The sequence below is a fragment of the Esox lucius genome, chromosome 24 (assembly GCF_011004845.1).
Source record: "Esox lucius isolate fEsoLuc1 chromosome 24, fEsoLuc1.pri, whole genome shotgun sequence".
Lineage (NCBI taxonomy): Eukaryota > Metazoa > Chordata > Actinopteri > Esociformes > Esocidae > Esox > Esox lucius.
In genome coordinates, this window is record NC_047592.1 from 25,065,505 (window position 1) to 25,079,558 (window position 14,054).

Genomic DNA, 14,054 nt, shown 5'->3' on the forward strand with positions numbered 1-14,054 from the left:
TGTTCTGGTGTCGCAAAGAGCACAGACGGATAAGAAGCTAATTGATAACAGCAAATAACAGAAAAACCAAGTCCAAGTAAACATGCAGAAAAGCAACAGCTGCTGTACTCTATAACATTTGCCAAACAGCAGAACTCTGCATTGGAACAATTTGTTTTTTATTATTCAAGATGTTGGTCGTTTTTTAAAGTCTACTTCTCCAAAATTGTCGGACCGACTGGCATCAAGATTGGAATATAACATTCATGGAAACACATCATCAAAATAATATATATAGAAGCAGTCTAGCTTTCCCCACTTTCCAATAAAGCATAAAAAGGCCTGAAAGAAAATATATCTTATGAGTCTAAGAATTAAAGAATATAGCCATTATACAGTATGTCACTGTGTCAAATGTGATCACACATGTCGGCCTTTAAAGAGTTTTGAACATATCCACCAAGTTTCATTACAATGGAATTATTTTTGGTCTGACTTATATGCATTTATAGTGTGTTCCAGCATGAATGTTTTTTGGTCAGTAGCCTCAAAGCTGTTTAACTTACTAGTCTGGACAATGTTACTTAGACCCTGGACAGTGAAAGCCATATGTTACGTTTTCTACAGATCTGTTATACAGTGCCAGGTGTAATGCGTTAGGTGTTTCACACAATTATCTAAAATACCGACATTATGGTTCCTCAAAGCAAATGTAGGCCTTTTGGTGACAGACCTAGGTAGCAAATTTCAGGACTCTTGCTCAAATAGGAAGAGGGACATGACATTTCAATGCTAACATTTTCAATTGCTTGTTATAGCGCCACCATATGAAGAATGGGTCTGATACCAGGTACCATAATGCACATTTTTACCTCTCTGGAGATTACCATCTTATGGGGAACGTGCGATTTTCCACAAAATTGCAGGAGGGAGAATAGCAAACAGAAGAAATACCATCACGTTCCACAGCGTTTGCTACTGAACCCCTAAAAGCTTAAAAATCTGAATGAGAGGTTGGTCAGTAATTATGTTGACAGGGAAGAGAGTAAGTAGGAGTCAATGACAACAGCTGGCTCTCTAAACATTACTAAGCCACACAACTCTGTCACTATCCCACATGTCATCCTATTCACTTCAAAGTTAGTTCCCCACTTAGGATCCAGCCTCTTTCACACCCTTAGGCTAGCATAGTATTAGCATTCCAGTGGAAAACCTGTTCTATCCTGATTTAACTAGCAAAACCACGCTAATGGTTCAATTAAATGCAATGGAGTTTTTGTACAGTAATGCTAAACCTTAAACAAATAAAGAATAGGGACTAGAGTTGTCCTAAATTACACCCTATACTATATAAAGTGCACCACCTTCAAAAATTCCCTTAAGAATTCCCTTAGGACTCTGCTCAGAAAAAAAGGAGCCATTTAAGACTCAACCCTACTTTATTTGCAACGCTCCAATTGCTCGCAAACTACTGTTTGTAATGTGAAAAATAAATGATGATGCTTGCTACTGTTGACTTCTGCATTTGTATTGTTTATCTTTCACTACACAGATCAAACACAGAAACATTTGACAGTTGGTTTGATATGACGCAACTCTGGTTCCACTCGCCGGAGGGCACACAGCAACTGACTGAGATGGATGTACAGTAGAACAGAGACACCATGGTTACTGTCAGTTCTTGTTTAAGACCATTAGTTGTATAAGAATGGGAAACGGACCGCCTGGTCAATAAACACCGGCAAATTAAAGTATGAGTGACCCGCGCTTTGTGCACACGCACAATCAGTGCCCCCACTCCAGTTATCATTCGCCCTAAGTCCAGAAAATGTGCCCTCTCTACTCAGGCATAACTGTGAGTTTTGTATACACTGTATGTGTGAGCCCTTTCAAACCCAGACCCAGCCACCCACAACAAGACAAATAACTGGGACACATTAAAAACGGGGTCACACTTTCTTGCCTCTCTTGTTAAAGAATAAGGGGGAAACAATGCCCCTCTTTCAGGCCCTCCTGCCGGGGTCATCTGAGAATGCACCGCCTGACATTCCCTCCATCCTACTTCTGTCCATCTCATGTTTCCGGGTCCCTAAATGACACCCCGTTCCCTATGTAGTACACTACTTCTAACCTGGGGTAATGGGGAAACGGATAGGGATTAGCGTGTCATTTGGGGTTCAGGCTCTGTCTGGTTCCCCTTTACTCATGATTGAACATTGACAATCGATGAGTAGTCTATTCTGAGAGGCCCATCGGGTTGCCGGAAAGGCAATGGGATGTTTTCTTCCAGTCATGATTGGCAATCTGCCGTTAGTTATAGTTACTCTAGCTAGTGACCCATATCACCAGGGCGGGGCTCAATACTGATTCATGGATGACAGAACGTTTACTTTTATCGCTGAATTTGTGCCCATCAAGTAGCCTGATTTCAGATGTAAACTAGATTATTACAGAAATAATTCTAAACTTTTATGTAAATCTGAAGAGATTATATTTTGTGTGGAAGGACCCTCACTTGATTGTTGATGAGGAAGTCATATTGAAGGAATATATTTCAAGAATGTAGAACATGGTGTCCTCAAACATGGAAGAACAACACTACGTATGTTTTAAAGAAGTAAAACACAAAGTCTTGACTTTCTAGATATATTTCAGTTGTAAACTCTCCGTTGGGAGTTAGCTGGCATGGCACAAGGCAGTATACAATCCAAAATGAACAAAATATTAATGGGCGTCCTGGCTTGTTTTAACAACAGTTTAATAACACTATCGAACTGCTAGTTTGGTATTATCTTATGTATGGCGATACCATCGACATCTAGTTGCATTAACAGAGTTACACAGGCCTGCACTGAAACCTCTACAGGGATCTAGAAAGAGACTCATACACCACGCCAACACTACGCCCCCCTAGCCCTGTGGGAACCACACCACTGTAGCCTGGCAGTGGAGGTAGTGAGAGATACACATCTGGGCAAATCTTAAGAGTTTTTTTTTACACGTTTTAGTTAGATGAAAGAGACTTGTTGCCAGGTTTGACTTGGAGATGTGGTTTTTATTGTTGTTTGTTTGTTGTTATTGTTCTCGTAGTGTAAACAGGTGAAAAGGTCAATTGTGGTGTCACCTTCCGAGACAACGTCATTGAGTGGAGACGTAAGGAGTTTCTTAAAGCACTTCCAGCTAAATAAACAGAAAAAAAAAAATTGTTGTTGGGGAGAACATCTCACATTGGCTCCAGAACAATTCTACTATTACTTGCACCAGCACTCAGTGAGTTTATTCCCCTTTCAGGTCAGGGGTCAGGCCAAAACACTGTGTGTGTATGTGATGTGTCTCATGGCACAGCAAGAGTTTCATAGATACCAATCTTATATCATAAAATCTGATACAGGGAGAAACATTTTGGCAAAAATGTTAAATAATCTGAGTGAAGGGAAAACAGCAAATTCCCCATCTACATATATGTCTAATTTTGCAGTAGTGTGATCTCTCTGGCTAGATACAGTATATTAAACTCCAGCAGGCTTGTCAAGCTTGACTGCAGAACCAAAAGAGAAGCCCCAATGGTGTAATCTCTTCGTGCCAGGCAAGTTTATATTATGTTTGATCTACCACTGAGTTATATAGTCACCAGTTGCATACAAGGCCCAAATGAACTTCTACTTTAACCATAGCTGAGGGTGGACACTGAATGTAGTTAAGTTAAACTACTCAAGAACAGAACATCACATTTGGTTAAACCTTACTTGGATAGTCAAGATTACCATCTATAGTCTCTACAGCTATTCATACTATCAACAAACTAATAAAAAACTAAATATATGCTTGCTAAGATTAGGGTTTGGTTTAGAGAAAGGGTTAGAATTAACGATAGGATGAGGTTTAAGGTTAGGGTTAGTAGACAATTCATTAAAAAGGTTTTGATAATCAGATTGACACACTGACTATCCAAATAAAGTGATACATTTTTCACCTTGCTCAGGGATTTTGCTCTTGCAACCTTCTGGTTCCTGGCCTAACGCACCTAACTGCTAGGCTTCCTTGAAGTTCTACCATCCTCATTGCATAATAGATATTAAATAATGAAGAATAAAAGGCCATTAGACGATAGAACAATTCTCATCTGGGATGAGAGGGGCGGCTTCATGAATACAAGGACATATGGATGAGAAATGTTTGAATTTTTTAGACTTCTAGACATTGCAGCTAAGACCTTATTGTCAAGGCTGAGATTGGAGGGTGTGATGTTCACTGTGCACTGCAGTCATTCAAACTAACCTCTATGAATGAATAAATAAAACACTCAGTATATTGTGCTTTTTGGAATTCTAATCGAATCAATTAATGCTTCTTTACAGCGATTAGATCACATATCTTGTTTTTCTGTTGCTGGCCTTTTATTCTAATTGTTCAATCGATCAAAAGTATTATATATAAAGCCAATTTTACATCAGTTGTCAAATTGTCACAAATTTGCTAGGAAAGTAGAAGCCTAGGAAGAAACCTTGAGAGGAATCGGACTCTGAGGGGTGGCCAGTCCTCTTTTGACTTTGTCAGGGGGAGATTATGAAAATATTCAGAAGTTCAGATGATGAGAGGGTTAAATAATATCTGCTCCTCAGAGATGGATGTCTGTTGGCAATAAGCCAGTGGTTATAGAGCGTGTAAAATGACAGATCCTGCTGAGAAAAGGTTGGATTCACAGGTTGTATGTTCTTTATTAATGATCCTACCTGTTGGTGTGCCTTTGAGCAAGGCACTTAACTCCTGTAAGTCACAGGATGAGAGTCTGCTAAAGGAAAAAATAAAAGCCCCTGACGAACCAGACACTCCTTTTTCGCAAGGGTTTTCTTGACAGTAGGTGGCTTTTATTGACACCGAGGTGAAGACAAGTATTGAACCCTGGTCTCTGGTGGGGAGCCGCATATGTGCATGGAGTGGGGAGTGATGCTCTTTATTGTTAACAAGAGCAGACACTCCAGCAACTTTGTATTTCTGTCAACTCTGTTCCGAAGTTATTGGCAGTTACAGTAGCAGCTAAATATCTTCTATATTTAGCTGAATCCTCTGTGAATAAAGTGGCTTAATCTGATGATGCAATTTCGCTGTTTAACAAATGGTTCTGCAAAGGTTTTTAATTAAGGTTCTGGAAACAGCTTGGCTACTGAAGATATTACATGTTAATATGAAGTGTAATAATCATAAACCCATACACTGTAAAAATAAATGGTTCCTACAGGATCCTTTAGGGCTTCTTCAAAATGAATATAAAGATATTATAGCGGTTTCCCCACAGATTAAATGTAAGGACCTTATTCATGTATAACAAATGGCTCATGGTCTCTGATTCAACAAAACTCCCACTGTTTAAATAGTTTACATTTTCATAATTTAGCAATCGCTATCCAAAACAACTTACATTTATTGTATTCACCTTAAGACAGCAAGGTGGGACTTTGGGAAGCTGGTTCCAGGATTAGGATGACAGGACTAAAAGAGCTTTGACTTGGCTGAGTGGGAGTTGCCTACATGTAGGGGTGGAACAACCAATAGTCCAGAGATGGCAGGACAAAGCGGCTTTGTAAGGATGACGGGTTTGAGCAAGGCCTGCAGGTAGGCAATGTCTTGTAGTGGATACAAGCTACAACTGGAATCCAGTGGTGTAGCAGTGTGACATGGGAAAACATTGGGTGACTGAAAACCAGGCAGGCTACGGCATTCGGGATAAGTATAAGCAGCAACTTGGGTAGCTTCTTGATTACTGACTTGTGTAAGGAAAGGGAATACTCTACTAATGATGCAGGAGCAAGTCAATGCCTTAATGATTGTGAATTTGTTGTCCAGGGTCATTCCACTGTACTTTGGGTTAGGGTTAAGGACACCATGGAGTAGTCAACCAAGAAGGAGAGAACTTGGAGAAGATAGACCTTCCTTGGAGGCAGAGCAGTTGTCTTATGGAGGTTGAGCTTGAGGTGATGGGCCAACATCCAAGCAAAGGTCTCAAGTTTCTGGAACCAAGCCCACAACACTGGGATGCCAGTAGTGAAGGACTGCAGGGCAGAAACAGATCTCCACTTCACTCGGTACAACTGGCCTCCCAGGTAGGATGCAATCCAACAGTGTTTAGAACCTGAGACACGCATCTCCAAGAGGTCAGAGAGGAGTTATGCAACATTATTAAGTTCTTCATATCTAAATAGTTTCCAAGTCTCATCAATCCCCATTCATTACCCGACCTGAGTTAAGGGAACTTCAACCTTACATAAAGTTTTACAATTCAATCTAGTAACTTAATGGAATAGTCATAGGAATTTAGCAATTGCTAGCGAGTCTGCCAAAGCTATTTCCTTTCATGGCATTAGAATGTATTTTTTTCTTTCATGGCACAACAACATACCTTTTTCTGACAATGATACAATAACTATCAATAAAGGTGACAATAACTAACTTTTTCATCAAGTGAAAAGACCAGAGAATCATGGAATCTACCAGAAATAATTAATACATGTCGTTGCTCTCAATAGATTCTAACTCAGGTCTTCCACATGAGAGGCACTGTCTTTAATCACTACGCCACGGCATTACATGTTTCCGCAGTTGCTAGACTCCATTGAGGTTTGTGTTAAACTGACTAACATTTCTTATTAAGTTTACCTCCACCGTAGCGTCTATGAACTATATTGCTTTTGCCACTGGCCGTTTTAACAGCTCATTAGCCAGTAATGGGCTTACTAGTATCTACTAACTTCCTAGGAATAATCATAAGAATTGAGCAATTGCAAGCGAGATTGAAGATGAACATTTCCATGCCAGAAACAGTCGCAATATAACCATATACAGTTTCAGTTAAGGCTTACTATAACGTAACTACTGTATGTTGTAGCCAGCAAATGTGTCTGTCTATCCTGACCCAAAAAGCATGAACGGATGTGTACTTCACCAGAAACAGCTCCAATATAACTGTAAACTGTTTTATTTCATACTATAATGTAGATACTGACGGTTTTAGCCAGCAAAGTTTTCGTCTATACGAAATAATTCATGTGTAATTCGCTTTACCTGCAAGGAGGTACGAACTCGGGACCAATAGTTCTCCAGTCTGCTTCTCTAAACCCTACGCTATCTAACAAGAGGTACTTAGTCAGTCAGTCACTCACTCAGTAAGAGACATTCGCTCTTTTTGGCCGGCTCCGTTTACGCGGTCCGTCAAAAGAGGGGGGGATGCGGTTGGGTTTACTGAGGATAAACAGTTAACTGGTGTAATGTATAGAGAAAACTCAAGCTCTGAAAAATCCAGATCAGGCTCAAGCTATCTCCTCCTCCTAAATAGTGTCCGTCTAAAGTCAAATGACCAGGACCTTGTGTTGCATCTTCAGTAGTTGTACCGGCAAATCACCAGAAAAAAAAAATGTTTTATTCAAAAACCCAACAGATGTTACCTGCAACACCTGAGATATTGTTTTCTTGAAAAACTGTCCCCATGATGAACACAGGTCCTCAGTTTTGTGGTGTGCGGAAATGCAAATGTATTTGTTTGCCAGTGGGAAGGTGAGTACAATGACTTACTGTTCTAGGTATATTAACAACATGATATATAAAGAACAAGGAATATCCTCCTTTAGTTTCAGGCTGAGGGGTGTAGCTGTGCTCCCTTCGTACAAGGCACCATGCAATGCAACTCAATGCACTGTATGTACCGTACCGTCATATCCATTCTCAGGCTAGTGTGTCCATCATACATCTGTTACTGGGGGCTATCTGGTGGGTTTCTGAATAACAAACACACTTGCTGATGGGGAGAGAAAAAAACTGACTGAAAGAGAGAGGGGGAACGGAGAGAGGAGAGAAAGAGGCCAGAAGAAAAAAGGAGGGAAATGCACTCTGATGATGCTCTGCAGTTTGTAAGCGTTCATTCATCTGTTTATTCATTCAAATGTTTACTGAGTGCAGTGAGAAGGGCGGGCGGAACCTGCAGATATAATCCAGCCTCCTAACTGATCCCCCTATCCCCTAAATAAACCCTGTGGACTGATCAAAGGGAGGCACCGTCTCCAGGGAATAGGGTGCCATTTGGGAAGCAGCCGTAATCCGGACGCCAATCTGACAACCAGGCTAACTGATCGAACAGACCCCTGACAACCAGGCTAACTGATCGAAAAGACTGCTGACACCCAGGCTAACTGATCGAACAGACTGCTGACACCCAGGCTAACTGATCAAACAGACCGCTGACACCCAGGCTAACTGATCCAACAGACCGCTGACACCCAGGCTAACTGATCCAACAGACCGCTGACACCCAGGCTAACTGATCCAACAGACCGCTTACACCCAGGCTAACTGATCCAACAGACCGCTGACACCCAGGCTAACTGATCCAACAGCCTGCTGACACCCAGGCTAACTGATCCAACAGCCTGCTGACACCCAGGCTAACTGATCCAACAGACTGCTGATACCCAGGCTAACTGATCCAACAGACCGCTGACACCCAGGCTAACTGATCCAACAGACCGCTGATACCCAGGCTAACTGATCCAACAGACCGCTGACACCCAGGCTAACTGATGACATGGGACAACGAGAGCCAGGTTAATTGATCACACGAGAGCGAGACAGAGAGGGAGAGAGGCGAAGAAGAGAGGCAGAGATAAGGAGGGAGAGGAAAGAGAAAAAGAAGGGAAAGAGGGAAGAGGAATATTATGCAAGCACAAACGTCAACCGAAATCCCCTTCCGCGCCGAAGGAGCGAGAGAAACACAGCACAGGAAAATGTCAATTGTGCAACGCACATGGAGCAGAATCTTTGCTACGAATTGGGAGAAGAACTAAATAGATGGCATTGAAGATTGCAGCCATGTCCCCTCACATCAACCCTCCCATCACCCAACACACACACACACCATCGCATGGAAACACGGCAGCGGCATTTCCCACCACGTAAAAACAAATCATCACCTGTTCCTCCCTCCCCACATGCACACACACGCACACACACACGCGCACACACACACCCCGGTACACACGCAGATGGTTTTTTACCTTGCAGCAGAGTCTGCAGGTTAAGCTGAGCCTCCTGGTGCAGCTCCTGGACACAGTCCGGCCTGCTCCACGAGCCGAACACATTCACGCTCTGTTGCCATGGAGACCGGAAGTGGGCCGCCGCCGTCGCCGCGCTACGCTTCGACTCGGCGTCCAAGTTGGTGTTGGCTGGACGAGAAAGAAATCGAGGAAAGAAAGGTAGGAGGGGGAGACGGGTGGAAGACAGAAGGGGAGATAGTGAGGGAGGGAACGGGTGAGATGAAAGGAGGAGGGGAGATGAGGAGAAATGGAGGGAGGAGAAGGGAGAGCAAGTGACAGCGGGGGAGAGAGGGAGAGGGAGGCAGAGAGCGAGTGAACAGAGGGCAGGCGTGCAGGAGAGAGAGAGAGACAGAAGTAGAGTGCGGCAGACAGAGGGAAGGAGTGAAACGGACAGAGAGAAAGAGAGAGCGTAAATAAAAACGTATACAATTTGCATAACTTACACCCAGAGACTTGTGTTACATAATAGACAATTATGAGGGGAAGGGCTGCGCTTAGGGTTTGGAGCGAAAATGTGTGTGTGTGTGTGTTGTCAAGGAGAGAGCCACCTCCAGAACAGCTGAAGAACCAAACAGTTGAATAATCATCCGAACAAAAATATCCCAGAAATCAGCATAAACAGAACAACAGCACTTCCTAAATCCACAACAAATCACAGCGACCAATCAGAGAGAGGGAGAGGAAGGTTCATGTATGTGTGATCTGCATGGAGACAGAGAGAGGGAGACGAGAGAATGGCACAGTGAGGACTGTAGGCAAAAAGACAGTAACAGAGACAGAAGGAGAAAGGAGTAAAAGAAAGAGGAGAGACAGAAGAACTGGAGACAAAGGGAGAAAGCATGAGACAGAATGAGAACTGGATACCAAAAGAGAGATGAGAGCAAAAGAGAAAAAAAAATAAAGAAGCGAGAGAAACTTCCTATTATGTGAAAACCTCTGATGTACCAGGGAGGATAGAAGAGTCCACTTGATTACAAGTTCAGCAGCAGTTCCTCTACACCAGAATGAATGTGCTCCTCCCCAATCCTCTGCTCCCCTCCTCCTGTCCTCCCCCTCGCCTCCCTCTTCTTTCTTATGTAACCACAGTGATTTCAAGGAGAAGAAAGATGGAGGGATTAGAGAACTGAAGACAAATCGTCCGCTGACTACACATGGCTTGGACAGCGAAGGGCGTGTGTGAAGGAGAGTGAGACAGAGTAAGAGGTTAACCTGAGTTGACCTCTGCAGCAAAGGTCAAGGTCAGCACAGACATGACGTCTGCGTATTGCATAAGGGCACGTAGGAGCCTGCGCCCATCTTAACACTGGGCAGAGGGCCCCCGGCAGCTTGTCTGTGGTAGCCTTCAGACATGGACGAGTGGGGGATGGGGGGTGTTGCTGTTCGGTTCGGTTTTGGGGAGGGGTAAGCGGATTCTCGTTCCCTGCATTACAGTGACTGACACCCCCCATGATCCCTCCCCACCCAGGTTCTCACCCTTGTCTCATGAAATACTTAAGGGGAAAGATGACGAAAATAACTTGGCGGGGCTTAAACCATGGCAACACTTTCATAAGACCCACTCAGTGACCGAGAGAGAGAGAGAGAGAGAGAGGAGAGGGACAGAAAGTGACAGAGGCAGACTGAGATAAAGGGAGATCAGAAAGAGAGGGAGTGAGACAGAGAAAAGGGAGATGAGAGAGTGAAAGAGATGTGACCTGAGGATGTACACACATGCAGACTGTAAACACACATACATACAAACATATTCAAAGGTGAAGCGTCGCTGTTTCAATTTACTTCTGTTCTTTTTTTAACCAAATGTATTCTCCTGGAGGCCTGGAGTGTGAGTAAACACTGGTGTTGGGAGGACACATATTTAGACAGCACACTCACATATTCTTCTGGCAAAACTCTCATCATCTCCACCCGGCACAACCAGAAGAGGCCTGGCCAACCCTCAGAGTGTCTCCTCTCTAGGTTTCTTCTTCTGTTCTGACCCGCCCAGGTAGGGTTTTATTTACAGTCACTGGGCATCGATTTGTTGTCATTGTTTGCATCTGATTGATTTATTGGTATGTAAGCAACAAGCTTCGAAGTGAAACACTTGTAGTATTATAGCTGTCTGACTTATTCTGATTTCTTTTCAAATTGCTTCATTTGAAAATATAGCAAAAGCATCACTGCATGTTATGAAGATTATAATGAAACATAAAAAAAATGACTAACATAGTAAATAATAACAATATAATATACACATACTGGAAGATGTGCAAAAGCCCAACATGTACAATTATCATCCACTAAATGACGAATACACAATGAATAACCTTGAGGAAATGTTTTTCCTGTTTCATTGATCAAGACGTTACTTTGGTAACATCTCGCCAAGCTGTTCTGCTGCTTTATCACGCAGCTGGCTCAACCAGGAAGTACTCAATAGCACCTAGGACGGGAACAGGACCTACCACAAGGAGTCGCTAAGCAATGACAGTGCAATTTGGGACCCCCGGGACCCTTTAAATATTGAAATTGAAACAATCAAAGGATCAAACACTGATTCAGACACCAAATCACACTTTGAATCGCACAATGAACTGCACACTGAATCACAAAAAATAAGATAATGAGAGTGTCACTGGGCAAGCCAATGTAGCCATTTTGTGCCAGAGTGTTTTGAATGCTCTCTCTTACTCTATGTTTCTGTCTCTCTATCTCACACACTCTGTTTTTATCTCCCTCTCACTGTCTCAAGGGAAACACAAACACACGGAAGACTGAAGCAAAGCATGCTCTTCTCCACCCCAACCTGAGGCAGGCCAGACAGTCTCGCCAAAGACAATTACACCCTGAATGGAATCCATGGTGACAGCGATCCTAATCCTCTTTTTCCTTCTTTTACATTGGTCCCTCTCTCTTTTTCTCTCCTTGTCTGTTTCATTCACCCTCTTCATGTCTCATACACGTGTGTGTGCCTGTGTTTGTGTGTGTGTGTGTGTGCCTGTGTTTGTCTGTGTGTGTGTGTGTGTGTGTGTGTTTGTGTGCGTAGAGGTGGGCGAAATGGAACTGCCAGACATGTAAATCTGTGTTTTTGCTAACAGGGACACACAGCTCAGTGTCGTGCTCATTAGAAAGGCAACGGAACGCCACTTTGATTGTGACGCCTGGGTTTATGGACCGTGTTAGCTGGACTCAATGTCAGTTCACACACTGCGTTTTATAGGACGAGGTACGAGCAGTGTCCGCCTGGGTTGATCTGTGTGTCGTAGACCAAAGCCCTACATGAAGACATCTAAATATGGAATTAATACGTGTTATTTAACTCGGTTTGGCTGTTCCATGGTTACCGTGACTACAGGAGAATCAGCCATAATACAGACTTCAGTGGCTGAGACCAGACCACACCAACCCCCCCAACACACACACACACACACACAGACACACACTGCGGATACCTCTGGTCTGCATGCTGACTCGGCTACTTTGCTCGAGGTCACACAGGCGTGTCTGTGGCAATGGCTTATTCTCCTGTAGTCACGTCAACCATCAAATAGTACTGAATAACAGAACCACCGTGCGCGCGCGCGCATGTGTATAGGGGTGTGTGTTTGTATCTTGTCCATTCTCCAGAGGAAGTCAGCGAGGCAAAATGACAGGAAGTGATATCAGAAGTCAGTTAGGGTCAATCGTCCCCACCCGTCCCCTTGGACAGTCCCCTCGGCCCCAAAACGTGCCCCCACCCTGACCTGAAGACCCCAACCAAACAGGTTAGCGAACACCCGTCCTGCACGCAGAGTGCAGACGCACACAAACAGCCGCATGCCCCCCCACCACTCTCTTCCTATGGGGCTCCATGATCATCCAACCTCCTAACGTCTTTAAATCCAAATGAACGGGGCATCAGTGGAGCTCAGTAGGTAGAGCTCAGTAGGTTTATGGGTTTCACTCCCATGAGGGGCCCAGGATGATGGAAGTATGTAAACAGTATGCAGTCAGGACCGGAAATCAGTCTGGATCAGAGCGTCTGCTAAACAACTTCAATGTAAAATCCACTGGCTACGTTTTCATAATACGTCCACAAAAGTCAACAAACCAAGGTGCTTACGAAGCGGCCAGGGGTCGTCCACCTGTCTAGAGGTTCATTTATACCTCCACCTCCCCCAAAGTTGGCGTGTGGTCACAGTTTGTGCATTGTTTGTGTAAACTTGGTTTGTTTTGGGTGGATTTGTGCTTCGACAAGGGGGATTTTGACAGTTCGTACACATGATTTATTTTCTTGAGGTTCGCATGCTGTGATTGGTCAGAAGAGGAACCTCACCCTTCCCCCGCCTGTGCAAACACACCCCCTTGGACGTTACAAGACAAACGGTTCATGTGACGGGGGGGCTTAAGTCGCTGTCTCTTGTGCACCACTGCCTGAAAATATACTGTAAAAAAGGAGGGCCTATAAATACTTTATGAATGATCCATGAAGCCTTTATAATCTTCCATAAAAAGCACAGTTTGACAGACTCGTTTAATCCTAACTATTAGGTTTTAAATGAAATATCATTCACTAAGGGAGTGTACCCCTACACATTTCCCTTGTCATAACTGACCAAAATTGCAACCTATTCCCTTAGGGAACTACTTTCAGTCTAATGGTCCCTGATATTTGTTATGTACAAAGAAACTCTTCATGAGCCCTACATTTCACATTTATGATTAGCCAACATTTATCCAGAAAGTCAATACAAGCTAACTACCCAAAGACAACAACAGCATCTTTAGGTATAGTTCCACGTTCTGTGTGGCAAACATCTTGGAACGGAACATTTATGAAGATTCGATTGACTGAGGAGTTTTGTGGATACTTCTATAGGTTTTTGTTGGGTCCTCTGAGGGAATCAAACTCTGCAATTGCAAGCACCGTTTTCTGTCAAATGAGCCTGTATACATTCTACGTGCTTAAAATTATTCCTACTTAACTTTAGACCGAGGTGAATTCCCCACAACCAAAACAATATCAGGTGCACCGCC

The 14,054-nt window shown here is 43.4% G+C and overlaps 1 protein-coding gene across 6 annotated transcripts in view; it reads right to left on the reverse strand.

The window, feature by feature from the left end:
• nhsl2 (NHS-like 2) overlaps positions 1-14,054 on the reverse strand; it is a 100,374-nt gene that overhangs the window by 16,054 nt on the left and 70,266 nt on the right. For all 6 annotated transcript variants that reach the window (XM_010900797.4, XM_020044241.3, XM_010900798.4 and 3 more), the window contains exon 2: positions 9,021-9,188. In XM_010900797.4, coding sequence (XP_010899099.2) covers positions 9,021-9,188 — 168 coding nt within the window. The remainder of the gene's footprint in view (positions 1-9,020; positions 9,189-14,054) is intronic.